This window comes from Nicotiana sylvestris, chromosome 4 (assembly GCF_000393655.2).
Source record: "Nicotiana sylvestris chromosome 4, ASM39365v2, whole genome shotgun sequence".
NCBI lineage: Eukaryota > Viridiplantae > Streptophyta > Magnoliopsida > Solanales > Solanaceae > Nicotiana > Nicotiana sylvestris.
The window spans coordinates 20,880,163-20,901,181 of record NC_091060.1 but is presented as its reverse complement, the minus strand read 5'-3'; the positions used below and the strand labels follow the sequence as shown (position 1 = coordinate 20,901,181).

Below are 21,019 nucleotides of genomic sequence, written 5' to 3'. Positions count from 1 at the left end.
TCCTACACGGATAAAGAGGGTATGGGAGGCCTAGGGGGGATCGTAAGGAACTCGGCTGATGAATAGATCCTTGATTTTCATGTAAAGGTTGTTGCTATGACTCATACCCATGCAGAACTGTTGGCTTTAGAATATGGGCTCCAACTAGCAACTCAGCATAGCTTGTTCCCTATTGAAGTGGAAACTGATTCAGTTGAAGCCATAGAATTATTACAGCAAAACCACGTAACTTATCAATCAACTATTGATTCATGCAGGTACCAGTTGAGGAGGTTGTGGAGTCCAGCGGTCCGGCACAGTTTCCCTGAGGGAAACAAGGCAGCACACCTTTTGGCAAAATAAGGTTCCAAGCAAGCCATGTGTAACCACTTGTTAGTTATGGAAACCCCTCCAGTTTCTGTTTTGACAACGATCCAGGCGGAAGGAGACCTAACCACTACTAGAATAGTATCAGTGTCTGTTTGTAATAAGTTGGCAAATCTTGGTAATCTTAGTACAATCACTACCCACGATAGTGATCATGTAACCATTAACTCTTCTGTAACCTTTTAGTATGCAATAAAATGTTTCTCCTTTTAACCGAAAAAAATAATGATCGAAACTGTGTATCCCAAGCAATGGATAGTACGTATATACATCTATTTAAAATCAATTTTTACGTGATATGATTGTTTAAAAATATAATACTAACATGGACAAGAAGAGTTTTTTTTTGGTATTCGGTACCCGTATTGGAGCCCGACTAAATTTGAACTTGCGAAGCATAAAACCCCATTCAGGGAGTAGCGTTCCCGGCCAAAGATTTTCCATACCCATAGCTCCCTACCATGAAACATAAATTTATTAGATGGACCATTATACAATAGTAGTAGTCCACTTTGACCATTCACAACCCTCATGTAGAATAAGAGCATTTATTCTCATTCACTTTATCATACTTTTGTCAAAGACCATATGCTTATGTCTCCGTTTCTCTAACAGTATTTATATCTTACCAAAATCTATTACCCTCCAAACATATTATTTATTGTTACTGCTTCTCTGATTCTGTCTATTAAGAATGTTCAAACGGAATCGAAAAATCGCACCAAATTAAAAAGTCAAATAAAATTGATTAAAGATTTGATGGATTTTTACCTAGTTATGCTATATTAGAAACTTATTTACTTATGTTTTCTATGTTTTGCACTTTTTAATAAGTATCTAGATTTTTCTTACAACTTGTATACATTGCTTCTTAAAAGGCTCTCACCCCATTATTAGTGCCTTCAATTAAGGGATTCAATTATATCCTTTCCTTTTTTTTCCCTTCTCATCTTCTCTCTCCTTTTTAAAAAAATCAAAATCCCTTAATCTACGTCCAGAATCTCCATCTTCTCTCTTCACCATTGCCTAAGCTTTATATTATAAAAAATATTCAGAAATTGTATGATAATTGTATCATAATTATAGTTGAATTGTATAAGATACATCAATGCCTAAAACATAGATGTATCATACTCATATCACAATTGTATCCAATTTGTATGTGGTACATTAATACCAAAATAATACCAGATACAATACTAATAAATTAATATACAATTATCATATTTGAGATACAAATTGTGAAATTCGTCACAAATTCACAACTGCTCATAACAATATATAATGAATATACAATTATCATACATTTGTGGTATAATTCCTGCAACAATTATGATACATATACAATTATAATACAATCGTGATACATTTATGAAAAATTCTGATACAATTATGATATTTATTTTCCTCAAGTTTCACTCACAACTACGCTAAAAATTTAATATAATATTATTATAATTGTATTAGTATTGTATCCACAACTTACCCACAACTTGATTGTAGAGCAAAATTTCGAATTTCTTCTTGAGATTTTGGATAATTAAAAGAGAGAAATCGGATATCAAAAGCTTTGGAAAAAGAAAGAATCTGCAATTTTGGTGGGATAACAATGGATGATTGAAAGAGAAAAATCAGATATCAAAAGCTTTGGAAGAGGAGTGAGTAAGCAAGATTTTGGGTATCGGTGGGCAAGGGAGAATTCTTACGGTTGGTAAGTACAAAATTGGAAAATGTTTTTGTAATCCTTTTGGAAAAGGAAGAGAATCTTAAATGTGGGGGAATTATGTGTAACTGATACGCTATATTTAAGGTATGTTGCACTTTCTCTTTTTTTATGGTTTTGTATAAAACTAGTAAATATATGTATATAAAGTAATTGACAAAGAACCTAAATAAAGATAGTAAATAGGTTTCTATTATAGTATAGCTAGGTAAAAACCTCTTGATTGGTTAGAGATGACAAATGGGACGAGTCAGGGCAAAATAAAACCTTAATGAGGCCGGGCAAAGTCTTAATGGACAGGGCCAAGCGGGGCAGATCAAAACACATTTTCAAAAAATAGTTAATGGGCCAGGGCAGGGGTAGGGCATGATTTTTGCTGCAAAGTCAACAAACAGATTAGTGTTATAAAACAATAAAAGTAGAAGAACAATATTGCAGAGAAAGAGTGAGAGGAAATTCTTATTGAATTTTGGGATGATTTACAATGGGGTAAGACCCCTCTATTTATAGGAGGGAAAATGACTTAGTCACAAAGTAAAACTCTCTACAAGATAGACATTCACTCTAAATAGAATTCTATTCATAACACTCCCCCTTGAATGTTTACTCAATAAGTAATGTGTCTTGTTAAAACCTTAACTAAAATAAAACTCAATGGGAAAAAAAATTCTAGAAAAGGAAAAGGAGTACACATATCTAACTATACGCCCTTTGGTTGCCTCGTTAAAAACCTTGCAAGGAAAACCCAATGGGACAAAACCTTGTAAGGAAAAAAGAGTGCAACGCGCATTAAACTCCTTCTGATGAGAGCATCATTTCACATCCTTGAGCCTTCGCATCCCAATCTTGTGTATTAGCTTCTTGAAGGTTGACGTCGGTAGAGACTTGGTGAACAAATCAGTCATATTATCACTTGAACGAATCTGTTGCACATTGATATCACCATTCTTTTGAAGATCATGTGTGAAAAATAACTTTGGTGAAATGTGATTTGTCCTATCTCCTTTTATGAATCCTCCTTCAATTGAGCTATGCATGCTGCATTGTCTTCATATAAAATCGTGGGTAGTTAGTCACATCTCAAACCACATTTGTCTCGAATAAGATATATTATAGACCTCAACCATACACACTCTTGACTTGCTTCACGAATAGCAATTATCTCGGCATGATTAGATGAAGTAGCCACAATTGATTGCTTAGTCGATCGCCAAGATATGGCAGTGCCTCCATAGGTAAACACATAACATATTTGAGATCGAGCCTTGTGTGGATCGGATAAATACCCAGCATCGACATAACCAACAAGATCAGGACTGCAATTATTGGCATAAAATAAGCCCATATCGATAGTCCCTTTTAGATACCGCAATATGTGTTTGATTCCATTCCAGTGTCTCATTGTGGGAGGAGAGCTATATCTTGCTAAGACATTAACTAAAAAAGTTATGTCAGGCCTTGTAGTGTTAGCAAGATACATTAGTGCACCAATTGCACTAAGATATGGTACTTCAGGACCAAGTAGCTCTTCATTCTCTTCTTGGGGTCGGAATAGATCCTTATTCACATCAAGTGATCGAACAACCATCGGAGTACTTAATGGATGTGCTCCATCCATGTAAAACCGTTTCAATACCTTTTCTATGTAGGCAGATTGATGAACAAAAATTCCGTTTGTCAAATGTTCAATTTGTAAACCAAGACATAATTTTGTCTTTCCGAGATCTTTCATCTCGAATTCCTTCTTTAAATAATCAATTGCCTTTTGGAGTTCTATAGGAGTTCCAATAAGGTTTATGTCATCAACATATACGGTAAGTACAACAAATTTCGATGTTGTTTTCTTTATAAAAACACATGGGCAAATTGCATCATTTATATAGCCTTCCTTTAATAAATACTCACTAAGACAATTATACCACATTCGTCCTGATTGCTTTAGACCATACAAAGATCTTTGCAATTTGATTGAAAACATTTCCTAAGACTTTGAATTATGCGCGTTTGGCATTTTAAATCCATCAGGAATTTTCATGTATATCTCATTATCAAGTGAGTCATAAAGGTAGGTTAACCACATCCATTAAATGCATGTCAAGCTTTTCATGGACAGCAAAACTAATGAGATAACGGAAAGTTATAGCATCCATAACGGGTGAATATGTCTCTTTATAATCGACACCAGGCCTTTGTGAAAATCCTTGTGCAACAAGGCGTGCCTTATATCTTTGTACCTCGTTTTTCTCATTTCTCTTACGTACAAAGACTCATTTATAGCCAACAGGCTTAACACCATTAGGTGTTTGGACTACAGGCCCAAAAACTTCATGTTTTGCAAGTGAATTTAACTCTGATTGGATTGCTTCTTGCCATTTTGGCCAATCAAGTCTTTGTCGACATTCTCCAACAGATTGAGGTTCAAGATCCTCACTTTCTTGCATAATGCTAGATGCAACATTATATGCAAAGACATAATCCACCACTATATCCACTCGATTAAAATTTGTCTCAATATCGATTGGGTTTATTGATAGTTCCTTATTTTCTTGAGTCTCGGGCTCAGTGGATTCCTCATGAATCTCACAATTTATTAAATCGTGGATTTCTTCATGAGATTCTTTCGTAGTGTCATTTTGATCATTTGTTTTCCTTTTTCTAGGATTTCGATCTTTGGAACCTAATGGTCTGCCACGTTTTAGGCGTGCTTTTGACTTATTAGCTATGACACTAAAAGATTGTCCAATAGAGACATCAATACGGATTGGAACATTCTCTGCATGGATATGTGATTTTGTTATCATTTTCAAATCCGTAAATGCGTCTGGCATTTGATTTGCGATTCTTTGCAAATGGATAATCTTTTGCACCTATTTTTCACAAATAGAGGCACGTGGATCAATATGAGATAATGATAGATTTTTCCACAAAATTTTCCGTTTGGTTTCACCAACTTCTCCCCCTAATTTTGGGAAAAGTGTCTCATCGAATCGACATTCTGCAAATCGTGCAGTAAACAAATCCCACATCAATGTTTCTAGGTAGCGAATGATGGAGGGTGATTCAAACCCAACATATATTCGTAACCTTCTTTGCGGACCCAATTTGGTGCGATATGGCGGTGCTACAGGCACATATACTGCGCATCCAAAAATTCTTAAATGGGATATATTAGGTTCATGACCCAAAACTAGTTGCAACGGGAAATATTTATGATAATTTGTCGGTCTGAGATGAATTAGCATTGATGCATGCAAAATGGCATGACCCCAAACAGAAGTGGGCAGCATCGTTTTCATGAGTAAAGGTCTTGCTATCAATTGCAGACGTTTAATTAAAGACTCTGCAAGACCATTTTGAGTGTGAACATGAGCTACCGGATGTTCCACTTTTATCCCAATTGATAAGCAATAATCATTAAATGTTTGGGATGAAAACTCAGCAACATTATCAAGTTTAATAGACTTAATTGGATTATCGGGAAATTGTGCCCCTAATCGAATTATTTGTGCCATTAATTTTGCAAACGCGAGGTTGCGAGATGACAATAAGCACACATGGGACCATCTAGAAGATGCATCTATTAAGACCATAAAATATCTAAACGACCCACTAGGTAGGTGAATAGGTCCACAAATGTCCCCTTGTATACGTTCCAAAAACGCAGGGGACTCAATTCCAACCTTTGTTGGTGATGGTCTAATAATTAACTTGCCTTGATAACAAGAGTGCAAGAAAATTCATTATTTAAAAGAATCTTTAAATTCTTTAATGAATGCCCATTTGAGTTTTCTATAATTCGTCTCACCATAATTGATCCAGGGTGTCCCAATCAATCATGCCAAAGTACAAAAGTATTGGAATCAGTAACCTTTTGGTTTACGGTAGAATGTGCCTCAATTACACTAATTCTTGTCCAATACAGGCCACAAGATAAAGATGGGAGCTTCTCAATAACCCTCTTTTGGCCAGAGACATTCTTGGTAATGATGAGATATTCAAGATTATTCTCATCTATTGTCTCAATATGATATCCATTTCGACGGATATCTTTAAAACTCAACAAGTTCCTCTTGGACTTGGAGGAGAACATTGCATTCTCTATGATAAGTATTGTTCCTTTAGGCAGAGTTATAGTAGCTCTTCCAGAGCCTTCAATTAATTTACTACTACCAGAAATTATAGTAATATCTGCCTTACACATACTTAAATGGGAGAAATATTTCTTCTCTTTGAATATTGTATGTGTCGTACATGAATCAACTAAACAAATATTTTTACAATTGGACATTGATCCAAGTTTGCTTTGTGAGATATCCATATTTGCTTCCCATGGTTTGACATACAAAAGAAATATACGAATAAACATTAGTATATTCTTGTCAATTAAATATATTCGTGAATTTATTCAAGCATTTAACAAGGGAGATAATAATGAGAAAGATAAGGACATTTAGTAGAATTAAATACCATACATCTAAATAATACGATTAACACAGTGTGAAATTGCAATTGTGGAAGAAAAGAAAATAAACTAATTTAAAAATTAGTTTTCCGAGCACGCATTGTATAAAACAAAGAGAGAATTGGATAAGCTAATTGTCATTATACAATAACATGGAAACAAGGATAACCATATTTGCCTGTCCATTATTCTGACCACATGGACATGATCGCTCGTGACTTCAATCATATACATACATTGTCCAATTCAACTCTGAATTTTACTTTCTGTTTTAACTCCACGTTAAGAAATCGATAGATGTGCAACAGAAGCAAATTTTCATGAAGAGAGTTTGTTAAAGGGAGACTACATATAAGAGTAAATACTTTAAAACACTCAATTGATTGTATAAAACAAATATTAGAACTATATTTAATCAAAACAAACTAACACATTTCAAAAATTAAATAATACTAACTGATACTTATGACTACTACTCATGTAAAGAACTATAATTACATGATTTTTATTCATTAACTACTACGAACAGGCACAAATAAAAATTGAACTACTCAATCATCTTTAACCACGGATCCATCACCGATCAAGTAGTCTATTTTTCCATCAGGGCGCTCAAAGAAGTCTGCCACATCCAAGTGGGTGATGTCAAAATCATTGTCAGAGACAAAATTGGCTTCAGGTCCTTTATTCTTTAGAGATGCTTGATAAAGCTCAACCAAATGTCTTGGTATACGACAAATATTTGTCCAATGCCCTTTTCCACCGCAACGATAGCATTCAGTTTCTGAACCATTTGCTTTTGGCTCCTCATCTTTTCCTTTCCACTTTTGGTGGTTATTTCTCTTTGGGGGATGATTAACACCAGGAAAATTTCTTCCTTGTCTACGACCATGACCACGAATAGAGTCACGACCTTTTCCACGCTTAGCATAATGGGAATACACCTCATCCACTTCAGGCAATGGTGTAGACCCAGTGGGTCGATTTTCGTGATTTCTCATGAGCAAGTCGTTATTTTGCTCAGCCACAAGGAGAAGAGAAATCAACTCAGAGTACTTCTTGAAACTTTTCTCTCTGTATTGCTGTTGCAAGACCATATTGGAGGCATGAAACGTTGTGAACATTTTTTCAAGCATATCATAATCAGTGATAGTATCTCCACAAAGTTTCAATTTAGAAGTAATTCTGAACATTGCAGAATTATATTCAGAAATAGACTTAAAGTCTTGGAGCCTCAGATGAACCCAATCATATTGTGCTTGTGGAAGAGTGATCAACTTTAAGTTGCCATATCTTTCCTTTAAGCCATTCCACAAAACAAGTGGATCTTTGACTGTGAGATATTCTATTTTCAACTCTTCATCAAGGTGATGATGCAAGAAATTAAGGCCTTAGCACAGTCTTGGGTGGATGCTTTAGTTTTGTCTTTAATGGCGTCTCCAAGACCCATTGCATCTAAATGGATTTCAGCATTCAACACCCATGTCATATAGTTCTTGCCCGAAATTTCAAGGGCAACGAACTTTCTTTTCATAATGTCAGTCATAATTAAAAGAGGAGAAAAGTTATACCTTAATCTTCTCAAAGAGCTTCTTGAGACGGTAGAGTCTCGTGCTGATAACGTGTTATAAAACAATAAAAGTAGAAGAACAATATTGCAGAGAAAGAGAGAGAGAAAATTCTTATTGAATTTTGGGATGATTTACAATGGGGTAAGACCCTTCTATTTATAGGAGAGAAAATAACTTAACCACAAAGTAAAACTCTCAACAAGATAGACATTCACTCTAAATAGAATTCTATTCCTAACCACTAGAATTTTCTTTCACTTGTGTGTGCGTAGCTATTTTAGTTTTTAGATTCTTTTCCTATTGTTTTTCAGTTTATTTTCTTTCTGCCTAGAGTATGTGAGAGTGAGAAATGGGTATTAATATAATGTTAAAAAATTAGAATAAACTTAATAGAGAATGAATATCTATTTTATGAATTTGTGTCGTATTGTTTTCTTTTTTAAAAAAACTGGGTTTTGTTTGCTTGCTAACGTTTGTTAATTAGTAGCATACTTGCAAATATAATAATTTTATAAAATATCAAATTGTTTATTAACAATTCTGCTTTACGCCCCTCACAAATAATGAAAAAAAAAATTATAAATTGGTTGGAGCAAGTAATTTGCAGTAGTAGTATAACGAAAGCTAGCAGATATGACTTGCACTCATAAAGAAAAAAGCTTTTTCCATTTGGTGTAGCATATTTACTAAATTATTTAACAATTTAAAACAAGCATTAGAAAAGAATTAACAAAGTAATTTTACGTCAGGTAAAACCAAAGCCATATTGTTATCAGATTTATCATGAAACCATATTCATCTTTCTTTTTATAATAACATGGATATTTACAGTTCCAAACTTAAAAGAAAGAAAAAGAAAATCTAAACAGGGCGGGACGAGGTTAAATAGGACGGGGCAAGGCAGATTGAAAAAGAGAAAAACTACTAAATGGGGCAGAGCAAGGGCAGGTTGAATTTGTGGCAGGGCAATGCTTCACCTGCCACGCCCTATTGCTAGAGCGTCAATACAGTCTTGGCCCGTTGGGCTAGCCCAACCCGTGATTTAGCAAGGTTGGGCTAGAATTTTTGGAGCCCATTTAAAAACAAGGCTTTTAAGTCCGGTCCGAGTAAGCCCGTGGCCAGTGAGGCTTGACTGAGGCTGGCTGGGTCGGCCCGTGGACCTAATAAAAGTATATATTATTAAAATATATAAAATATGAAAGTATACTGCCTCTAGCGATGGAAAGTCAGAATTGGATCTTTACTTAGACGAACCGAAGCTTGGTCTTGAGAAGTTTCAAAAGATGGATGTTGTCATGTATTGGAAGGACCATTCTAGAAAATATCCCGATCTTTCAGTGATGGCACATGATGTACTTAGTATTCCTATTACCAGTGTATCGGAATCAACATTTAGCATCAGTGGGCGTGTTCTTACAAAGTACATAAGTTGCATCCATCATAAAAATGTGCAAACACTTATTACTACTCAAAATTGGTTACACGGATTTTCCCAAACTCATATTGGTAATATTTTTTATGTGAATTTAAATATTATTAGTTTTTTTAAAAAATTAAATATTTAACTAATTAATATTGCATATGAATTATAGATGTAGATGAAAGAGAAGATGTTAAGACAACTTTGTCACAAGCGAATTCAAATGTGTTTGATGAAGATGATGTGTTGAATATCTCATAAGCATTATGGACGTTCTCTTGTAGTTTGTTTTGAGTTTTGATTTTTAGTAAATAATATAATCTTGCCTTTTACTTTTTTTAGTGTTTATGTGATATATTGGAACAATATAAAAAGTTATTAAATTTTGCGAATTTTTTTCAATAAGATATTTTTTAACTTTTAAATAATTTCTTTTTTTAGGTCAGAACTTAAAGAAAAATATAAAATTATATTTTAAAAAATAATGGGCCAGCCCATGGAGGCTCGCGTCTAAGGGTGTCTAACGGGCCGGGTTTAACCGTAACCAGACCGGTTAAAATCGGAACCGGCCCGGACCGGTACAAGGGGGCCGGGTGGGGCTGGGTTAAAGGGGTAAGGGGCTTGGTCCGTTTACGTTGGGGCTACCGGTTAATCGGCCCGGTCAACGATTTTTACTGTAGAACCGGTTAATTGGCCCGGACCGGACCTGCCCAGACCGATATAACGGCTACTTTCAACTCTCTTTTTCAAATGTTTCTACTTTCTGACCGTTGGCTCAACGGCTGTTTAGCACATTTAGCCCTTTTTGGGCCAATTTTTTTTAAATTTAACCCTTTTCGTAATTACTAATTTAGCCCTTTGAAAAACTATAAATACACCCCCCCCCTCTTCTTCATTTCTTCACTCATCTCTCATTTCTCAAACTCAAATTCTCAATTCAAGTTAAATCATGTCCCATACTTCTAGAGTGCGCTCATATGTTTGGGAACACTTTGAGGTGGTAGAAGAAAATGAAGAAGTTCAGAAAGTAAAATGCAAAAACTGTGGTCGAGTCTTAAATCTTCGACAAAGTATGTCCCATGCAGTTTAAGGAGGCATATGGAAAGTTGTCTTGAGCGTCCTCCAAAAATTCATATTTAAGTTGATTTGAGACAATTTGTGTTATTTTAAAATTATTAGACGTATTTATGCTTAATGTTTTAGTTTGTTAGATTAATTTGAAGTAGTATTATGCATGAAAATTTAGTTTTACCTTTTTTTCGTTAATTTACTTGTTAAACGCAAACTTCAATTTTGTAATTTTGAAATAAATGTGGCACTTGCAATTTATAAGTGCAATTTTGTCCATCTTCATTGTATTCTTTATATTTTTACTTTATATTAATATAACTTACAATAGTTATACAAAATAAAAAAATAAAAAAAAATACACTAACCCGGCGGCCCGGCCCCTTGTACCCGTAATCCGTACGGTTCAATTTTTACCCGGATAAACCTGAACCTGTTAAACCCAGTAAGCACTAACTCGTAATCGACCCGGTTCTCAACCCGTCCGGTTCCTAATTTTGCCTACCCAACCCGGCTCGGTCCACCCGTTAGATACCCTTACCCGCGGCCCACATAGAGCTGGGGTGGGCTGATCATCATAAGACCACCAAAATGGTGGGCTAGCCCAGCCCAACCCTCAATTGCTAAAGCCCATGTGGCCTGGACTGGGCTAACCTGGCACGACCCATATTGACAGCTCTACCTATTGTCATCCCTATTTTATTTTATTTGATTTGATATTGAGTAAAAAATCTGAACCAAACCGATGTATAAATATATAATTTTTATACATACTTTTAGGGCTTTAGATGGAATTTTCTTTAAAATGTCTAAAAATTATTTGTGATCCTCTCATGGGGTGTAATGTTTAATAGAACAATGAAGTGCATCCAGTTTTATTTACTTTAAATAATAGTATGTGTCATCACTTTCTTATTAAGTATTATTGAAATGTGTCAATCTCTTTAATCTTCCATATTCATATGTCAAGATCTATTAAACTCTTATATTTTTTTCGAATTTGAAATGGTATTTTATCGATTATTTTAAATTAAATAAAATATATCATTTTTCAGGTTTTCATATTGCTTTTTTTGTCTAATTATTAAATTCTTTTAACCTACAACGCCTACTTCAATGAAAAATTATTGTTAGACGACTAAGAAAATACTATCATGTGTAACTAAAAAATTCTCCCATAAGATATTTTAATAGATCTTATATTTGTCAGCTTTTTCAATTTTCACTAAATATATATTAGATTATAAAAACTTTATCTATAACTTTAACAAAGTAAGATTGAAATAATATTCATATAATAAAAAACACCGAAAATCCCAAAAATAATGATAAAACTAAACCAATCCAAATCGATATAGTTTGTTTGGTTCGATTTTACCAACCTATCTCATGTACATACCGACAAAAACCAAAACAATCCAAATCGATAAGTGTTTTGGTCCGCCATATATGGTATCTATAGGCCTATATCGCCTTATTCTTAGTTTTATATAATAATATTTTGTATTACGTTGACAATTGATTAATAAGGAGAAAAAATTAACGAAAAACATAAAATCGTTCTGCATACATTGTAGCGTTTTAAATTGTAGGACCAAGTGGTCCATTAGACAAGTAAAATATTAAGTCCTTAGGGTGGCCAACCATCCTTCGTCGAAAAACTACAAGTAAAATATTAAGTTTTACAATATATAACTTATATTGCACACCCTTTATCAAAAATAATTTTAAGTTCTTTCAAGTTTGAACATCCTTGGAGAGACTCCTGGCAATAAGTTGGTTGAAATTGTGAAAGAATCTATTGGTATTAATTGAGAAGTTTTATTTTGTGTCTCGTACAACTTACACTAGTTGTATGAGGCTTCTTTTTGTCTCACAAATTTGTGGACCCCAATCTTACACTTCTGGGTCCACAAAACTGTGAGACAAAAAAGTTGTCTCATACAACTAGTGTCAGTTGTATGAGACACAAAATAAAATTTTCCGTATTAATTAAAGAGTTTCTAACATTATGTATGGTGTAACGATGGAAGGTACATTTTACTAAAGGCACGAAATACACTAAAAAACGCAAAAAATGTGTGATCGTGCAAAATACAGAGTGATGCACCGCGCCAAGTATATACTTAAAAATTATCAAGAAGAAAACATAGACTTTTATTAAATTAAAGTAAATTAAATTTTGCGTAGAGAGAGAAAATTAGTCTATAACAATATAAATTGATAAAGAAACTTGTAACAATTTTGATTGGTTAGAACAAGAACATACTTCTACTCAATAATAAATGTCACCGCGTACTTGTTCTTGCCTGGATTATGCAACCAAACTTACAATAAACAGCTTCAGTTTAGTCAACTTGACCTTTTCCTTCTTTTTGCTTGTTAATAATTTATTCTCTTTACTGCTTCATGTCTATATATCTCATTCTCCATCTTCCTTCAAATATCTTCAATACTCCATCAATAATACAATATCAATTGAACACCAGCTTTCTTCCAATAGACAGACCTCTTTTTCCAGCTCTGACTAAAGAGAAAACCAAGACACCTGAAGATGGTTGATGCCATTGTATCATTTGCTGTTCAAAAACTGGGCGATTTCCTCATACAAGAAGTTGCCCTGTTTAGAAGTCTGAGAGAGGATGTGCAGTGGCTGAGAAATGAGCTGCTCTTCATGCAATCTTTCCTCAAAGATGCAGAACAAAAACAAAATGAAGATCAAAAAGTTGAACAATGGGTGTTTGAGATCAACTCTATTGCTAATGACGCTGTCGCTATACTCGAGACTTACACCTTTGAGTCTGATAAAGGTAGTGACCCTGGATTTGCTAGCCGTCTGATGGCTTGCGCCTGCATATGTAGGAAGGAGACCAAATTCTACAAAGTCGTCAAGGAGATCCAATCATTCAAGCAGCGAATCATGGATATATCTCGCAAACGGGAGACATATGGTATTAGAGACATCAACAATACACGAGAAGGGCCAAGTAATCAGTCCGCTATGGTTAGAACATTGAGGAGAACTACCTCGTATATAGATGACGATCATATTTTTGTTGGCTTTCGGGATGTTGTAGAAAGCTTGCTAGCTGAACTTCTCAAAGAAGAGCCTCGTCGAAGTGTCATCTCCATTTATGGTATGGGTGGTTTAGGCAAGACTACTCTTGCAAGAAACCTCTACAACTCTCCTAATGTAGTCTCTAGCTTCCAAACACGCACTTGGATATGTGTTTCTCAAGAGTACAACACCATGGATCTCCTTAGGAATATCATAAAATCCATCCAAGGTCGCACAAAGGAAAGTCTGGATTTGTTGGAAAAGATGACAGAGACGGATCTAGAAATTCACCTTCGTGACCTCTTGAAAGTTCGCAAATATCTTGTGGTGGTTGATGATGTATGGCAGAGAGAGGCATGGGAAAGTTTGAAAAGAGCCTTCCCAGATAGCAAGAATGGCAGCAAAGTTATTATTACCACACGCAAGGAGGATGTTGCTAAAAGAGCAGATGACAAAGGTTTTGTCTATAAACTTCGTTTCCTTAGCGAAGAAGAGAGTTGGGACCTCTTTTGCAGGAAACTACTTGATGTTCAGGCAATGGTCCCAGCAATGGGAAGGTTAGCTAAAGATATGGTGGACAAGTGTGGAGGCTTACCTCTTGCAATTGTTGTATTAAGCGGGCTACTTTCTCATAAAAGGGGGCGAGAAGAATGGCAAAAGGTGAAGGACCACCTTTGGCAGCATATGAAAGATGACTCGATTGAAATCTCCTATATACTCTCATTGAGCTACAACGATTTGTCAACTTCACTCAAACAGTGTTTTCTTTACTTTGGTATTTTTCCAGAAGATAGTATGGTCGGTGTTGAAAAGATAATGTGGTTGTGGATGGCCGAAGGATTCATACCAAGAGGAGAAGAAAGAATGGAGGATGTTGCTGAATGCTTCCTACATGAGCTTATAAGACGAAGCTTGATTCAAGTCGTAGATACATTTTGGGAAAAAGTTATTAAATGCAAGATTCATGATCTAGTTCGGGATCTTGCCGTGCAAAAGGCATTGGAGGTGAACTTTTTTGACATTTATGATCGAAGAAAGCACTCCATATCCTCCTTATCTCTAAGACATGTCATTCATGGTCAAGCACAAAGGTATCTCTCACTTGATTTCTCCAACTTGAAATTAAGGTCAATTATGTTTCTAGATCGAGATTTTGGTAAGCTGGATCTTTTAAAGTTTCGTAATGTGTTCCAACATTTATATGTGTTGAACTTGGATCTGACGATTTGTCATTGCACTAAACTACCTGATGCCATAGGAAGTTTGTACCACCTCAAGTTCTTAAGCTTGATAGCTCCCGATCCGATTAATCTCCCCTCCTCCATTGGCAATCTCAAGAATTTACAGACACTCATCAATCTCTTTGATGATGGAAGTGGTTCAAAAGCCTACGGCTCACTACCTCCCGAGACATCTAACCTAATTAAGCTGAGACATTTAATTGCTTTCTATTCACCACCTCTGCAACTTAGCAAACTCACTAGCCTTCAAGTTCTTAAATACATTTGTTGTGATCAGTGGAAAGATTTTGACCCTGTAGATTTAGTCAATCTTGGAGAATTAGACATGCGTAATATTAAGAAATCTTACTCCTTGAATAACATTAGCAGCTTGAAAAACCTTAGCACTCTCATATTGGGTTGTGCAAGTGGTGAATCATTCCCAGCCCTTGAATATCTTACTACTTGTCAAAATCTACACGAATTGTGGTTAGATGGGAGAATAGAAATACTGCCTCAGTTTCCAAATTCCATCACAATGGTGGTCCTTTTGTATTCGAAACTCATGGAAGATCCGATGCCTATGCTGGGAATGTTGCCAAGCCTAAGGAATCTCGATCTAGTGGAAGCTTATGAAGGAAAAGAAATAACTTGCAAAGGTAACAGCTTTAGTCAACTGGAGTTCCTTCGTCTTGATAGTCTTTGGAACCTAGAAAGATGGCATTTAGCCACAAATGCTATGCCTCTGATTAAAGGCTTTGGTATCCATGACTGTCCAAAGCTCAAGGAGATTCCCAAGAGAATGAAAGACGTTGCTATCCTGGAGAGGTTGAAGTCAATTCCTGTTGAGGTATATTTTATTTACAAATTAATTCTTATCCATAATGACCATTAAATTTAATGAATAAAAATGATCCAACAAAATGTTTTGTTTGACATTTTTATAAACATTTACTTGTATATCCATGACAATTCAAAGAATTTTTATATTATCAACTTACTAAAATATCAACTATAAGTAATTGTTTATAAATAAATTAATTAAGACTGAGACTGTGCTTGGTATAACATAAGTCATTTTCCTAAAATATGTTTTTCGCCGGTTGGTTAGTGAAGGTAGTGGAGCTAGTCTGCTAGTTTGATAGGGTTGTGTTCTAGACTGCTAGTGGTTATTATTGTGTCCACACTTTTCTTTTACTTTTCATAGTACCGAGCCTTTCTTACGTGTTACTGTTATTGTTTTTCATCTATTTTCTGGTACTTATGATATGCTGTTATTATTTCTATGTTTTCTGTTGTTGGTACTGATATATTGTCTTTTTCGTGTACTTGAGGAGGGTCTATCGAAAACAGCCTCTCTATCCCCTTGGGGTAGGGGTAAGGTCTACGTACACTCTACCCTCCCCAAACCCCACTTGTGCGATTTTACTGGGTTGTTGTTGGTTGGTGAATGCAAAGTATTTTTCGTATATATTAAAAATTAATAATAATATTATCAAATTGAAAACTGTTTAATGACATATTTATATGCTAATTAAGATTAATAAAAATGTCTGAGTAATTGGAGCAACTAATAAGAAGGTAAAATTTAAGATAGTTTTAAGGAGAAAGTCATTTTCCCCATTTTGTTGGAAAATGTTCTGATAGGCAAACACTAGAAAATTACTCCTAGTGAAAAACATCTCGTGAAAAAGCAACCCGAGTTTTTTGGAAATCCTTTTTATTTTGGTAATCAGTTTTATTGGAAAACTATTATTTGGTTGACACTTGATACTGTCATGAAGATTATAATTAGTCATTTCAGGTAATTCATAGTTTTTTGTATTTTCTTGAAGACTAATTATGAATATTAAATAGCTTTGGATTTAGGTGAAACAGGAGAAGCAGCTATTAATGGATTTTAGATTCGGAATTTTTGCCAAGTACTTTGACACATTCGCAGTTGGATTTTAGAAGTACTAATCGAAGTTGTCTATACAGAGTATTTCAGCACTGTCAATGAGAGCTTATCTCAACTTTCAGTGTTCTCTGTTTAGTTTCTTTTTGAATGTTTGAAATTGGTTTGAAGACAATTGTTTTTGGGATTATACTCGAAAAATTATTTTCTATTGTTTTAATTGTTCAACTGTTATCTTGCTTATCCACATATAAGGCAAGGCTTTCTGTAATATGTTTCAGCATCTGTATAAACATTTCAGCATTTCTGAACATAACATTTGGATCATAAGTTCAGATAAATATACCATGACACATATATAGCGACTCAGCTTGGAGGCCAATCTCATCACAAGTCGCAATCCAAAAGTTAATATGCAGTTAACATCAGCTTAATGTAACTCAATGAAATATGAAAAAAATTACTATAGTAATCTCAAATAAGATAAGTTCATATCATATCAACAATCTCGTAAGACATACTTTATACATATTTCAAGTATCAACTTACGAATCTCAAACTTGTCCCAACATGCCAAAGTATATCAGATGCATATATCTTTACAGAAAAACTCAATTCTGTCGAACATAGAAGCTCAATTAAAAATTATATGTCCAAATCATGCTCTTTTATGGGGGAAAAAATCATAGTTCAAGTCATCACTCACCTCCAGATGCCAATTACTCAGGTCCAACTTCCGATCAACCATGTTACTCAATTCGTCAACGAATCTATAAAGCAACAAATAGTTTAGAGTTACAACCTATCAACTTCATTGTTTTAATTAATTCAAGTAATGGAAAGGCACAATGCACTTTACCTAATGTATTGGCTAATACAAGGTTCCCTCAATTATGCTTTTCATAGATATTCTCAACCAATTCCTTAGCATTTCTGCATATTCAATCCATAGGTCAATCATCAATAGATCATTTCATCATAATAATTCGTCAACTATAATTATTTTAAAAAAAAAAAAGCTCTAGACTTTCCAACATTGGACGCATGTTTGGATTGGCATAGATTTGTACAGAGCGAGATTTGGAGGGGGTTTAACGCTGTTGAGAGACGAAGGTAGGGAAGAGAAAAATACTTTTTCAGTATTCCAGTAAACAGTTTAGACTATTATTTTCAAATTTGGAAGGTTATTGGGTTCCCAGATCAGAGCACCGGAGAATGACGGCGGAGGAGGGTGGCGTTGAAGAAGGCGGAGGGATGTCACGACCCGGATTTCCCACCATAAGGTGTCGTGATGGCGCCTACTATCGGAGCTAGGCAAGCCAAATATTTAAAACACCTTTCCTGCTTTCTTTCAAACAATATAATAAACGAGACAAAATTTAAGCGGAAGACTTTAAATCTAAAGCAACTGAAAACCAAAAGTGCGGAAGTTTAATACACATCACTACCCAAGGTCTGGTGTCACTAGCTCACGGACTACTACAGAATACTACAAACAATGTCTGAAAGGAAATACATCATGTTTGTCTGATACAAGATGAACAAACGAAAAACATGGAAAGGGACTTCGGCCTGCGAACGCCAGCTAGGCTACCTCGAGAGTCCCTGGACTGAAGATAGCTCCCAGAAGTCCTACTGCTGTGGTCAGTAAGCTGCTCCCTGATCTGTGCACAAAAATGCACAGAGTGTAGCATCAGCACAACCGACCCCATGTGCTGGTAAGTGTCTGGCCTAACCCCGGCGAAGTAGTGACGAGGCTAGACAGGACCTACCACAATTAACCTGTACAGATATATATACAAGTGCAAGAAAACAATAACAAGATAATACAAAGTAAAGCTAGGAGGGGACATGCTATCGGGGAGTAACAGATAAAAATGAAATATCGGAAATAAACAGGAGAAACTCCGGTTCCCATGATATATATATATATAGTGGACGGCGTGCCACACGATCCCATAATATCATATATAAGTGGACGTCGTGCCACACTATCCCAATTTTCATATACCACGTGGTAGGCGTACCACTCGTTCCCATTTCATCTTTATCACAGTGCGCAATATGTCACCGGCAACGGAGGCCAATAACCAATAATCACTCTAATTTGTGGTAGGCGTACTACTCGATCCCATTTCGTAAAATCATACGTGGACGGCGTGCCACACGATCCCATAATATCATATATAAGTGGACGGCGTGCCACACGATCCCATAATATCATATATAAGTGGACGGCGTGTCACACGATCCCATAATATCATATATAAGTGGACGGCGTGCCACACGATCCCATAATATCATATATAAGTGGACGGCGTGCCACATGATCCCATAATATCATATAAAAGTGGACGGCGTGCCACACGATCCCATAATATAATTCGAAACATCTGATTTTGTAAGGAGAGTCCCATTAGGGGAAATCAACAACATATCACTCTAACCCGGTAAGGGTACAACTAACAGCCCAAAAATATCCCGACAAGGGAGAGTATATATAACGGTCTACACATCCCGGCAAGAGAGTAATCACAACACATTCTCTTTTTAAATCCCTTCTTCCTCAACTAACACATTCATATTCGAGCTAACGCTCCAAAAGTACACCAATCACAATTTTACCTCAACCGTTCACATTATATGAAACTCATCAAATAAACAAGGAGCTTGTGTCACATTATTCGAATTAAAAGCAATCAAGACTCACGGTCATGCTAGACTCCGGTGCATAGATAACCGTCACCATGCCTATACACCGTACTCCACATTAGCAAGTAGCAAATATCATCCTAATCCTATTCCCTCAAGCCAAAGTTAGAACAAACACTTACCTCGAATGCTCCAAACTCAACTCACGCTTCTAGTATAGCTTTACCTCTTGATTCCACCACCAATCCGCTCGAATCTAGTCATAAGTTACTTAATCACATTAATAATTACTAAATGAATCACTCCCCATGCATGAAAATAAATTTTACAAGGTTTTTCCCAAAATGATCAAAAACACCCCCGGACCCACGTGGTCGAAACTCGAGGTTCGGACCAAAATCCGGTTACTCATTCTCCCACGAATCCAAATATATGATTTGTTTTGAAATCGGACCTCAAATTGAGGTCCAACTTCTCAATTTGTAGAAAACCTAGGTTCTACCCAAAACACCTAATTTCCCCCATGAAAATCTTTGGTTTGAATTTGAAATCATGTTAAAAGATGTCAAAGAATAAAGAAATTAAGTTAGAAATCACTTACCAGTCGTTTTGGAGAAGAAAAGTTGTTTGGAAAATCGCCTCTTAGGTCTTGGGTTTTTGAAAAGTGGAAAAATGACTGAAAATCCCGAGTTTATATACTTTGATGGGGCTGGCGCGAACCGCGCATAAATGTACCGCGGCCGCGCCGAGGGAGGGAAGAAGTGGGCTTTCTCTGAACCCACCCAGCGCGGACCGCACTGATTTGGTGCGCGGCCGCGCTGGTCGACCCTCTGAACCCCACCACGCGGACCGTACAGAAAAGCACCGCGGCCGCGTGGCTGCCAGCGCGGACCGCGCGGAAATGGTCGCGGCCCCACTGAGGCCTGCAATATATGAACCTGCATTTTTAATGTCTAAGACCTCCCGGGCCCCACTCAAAACTCACCCGAGCCCTCGGGGCTCCAAACCAAACATTCATATGATCTCGAAAACACCTTACGGACTTACTCGTGCGATCAAATCGCCAAAACGACATCATATACATAGGATCAAGCCTCGAAACACATGATTTTCTTTCAACTTTCATAAAACTCAAATTCCCCATTTTAAGTCCGAAGCCAAACTTTACAGATAGTGCTTAAAACATATTTAAGACTCGTACCGGGCATCGGAACCAAAATACGAGCCCGATACCATAATTTTTTGATCAATTTCCTTCTTCATTTTCCTTAATTAATTTCAGAAAACAATTTCACACAAAAATTCATTTCTCGGGCTTGGGACCTCGGAATTTAATTCCGGGCACACGCCCAAGTCCCATATTTTCTACGGACCCTCCGGGACTGTCGAATCACAGGTCCGGATCTGTTTACCCAAAATGTTGACTGAAGTCAATATTATACATATTAATATCAAAATTCATCAAATTTCTCACATAATTCGCATATTTCAACATAAAAGCTTTCCGGCTACGCGCCCGGACTGTGCACGCAAATCGAGGCAACTAAAAGCAAGGTTTCCAAGGCCTCGGAAGCCCGGAACA

At 36.1% G+C, this 21,019-nt stretch overlaps 3 protein-coding genes across 3 annotated transcripts; 1 reads left to right on the top strand and 2 right to left on the bottom strand.

The window, feature by feature from the left end:
• Window positions 1-3,158: 3,158 nt before the first annotated feature.
• On the bottom strand, window positions 3,159-3,707 carry LOC138889317 (secreted RxLR effector protein 161-like). The gene has a single exon (XM_070172611.1). It carries the CDS (start codon window positions 3,705-3,707, stop codon window positions 3,159-3,161), a length of 549 nt encoding a protein of 182 aa, XP_070028712.1.
• A 3,395-nt stretch (window positions 3,708-7,102) lies between these two features.
• On the bottom strand, window positions 7,103-8,097 carry LOC138889316 (uncharacterized). The gene is made up of 2 exons (XM_070172610.1): window positions 7,942-8,097; window positions 7,103-7,849 (listed from the first exon to the last, which is right to left on the bottom strand). Exons 1-2 carry the CDS (start codon window positions 8,095-8,097, stop codon window positions 7,103-7,105), a joined length of 903 nt encoding a protein of 300 aa, XP_070028711.1.
• Window positions 8,098-12,885: 4,788 nt separating this feature from the next.
• Window positions 12,886-17,034, top strand: LOC104235716 (disease resistance protein RPP13-like). Its single transcript, XM_009789528.2, has 2 exons — window positions 12,886-15,738; window positions 16,746-17,034. The coding sequence occupies exons 1-2, from the start codon at window positions 13,165-13,167 to the stop codon at window positions 16,755-16,757; spliced, it is 2,586 nt and encodes an 861-aa protein (XP_009787830.2). The 5' UTR covers window positions 12,886-13,164; the 3' UTR covers window positions 16,758-17,034.
• The last annotated feature ends 3,985 nt before the right edge of the window (window positions 17,035-21,019 follow it).

Coding starts and splice junctions, on each gene's coding strand:
- LOC104235716 (XM_009789528.2), top strand. CDS start 13,165: ATGGTTGATGCCATTGTATCATTTGCTGTTCAAAAACTGGGCGATTTC.
- LOC138889316 (XM_070172610.1), bottom strand. CDS start 8,097: ATGACTGACATTATGAAAAGAAAGTTCGTTGCCCTTGAAATTTCGGGC. Junction 7,850..7,941: donor CCACCCAAGACTGTGCTAAG/GCCTTAATTTCT, acceptor AATGGCTTAAAG/GAAAGATATGGCAACTTAAA.
- LOC138889317 (XM_070172611.1), bottom strand. CDS start 3,707: ATGGATGGAGCACATCCATTAAGTACTCCGATGGTTGTTCGATCACTT.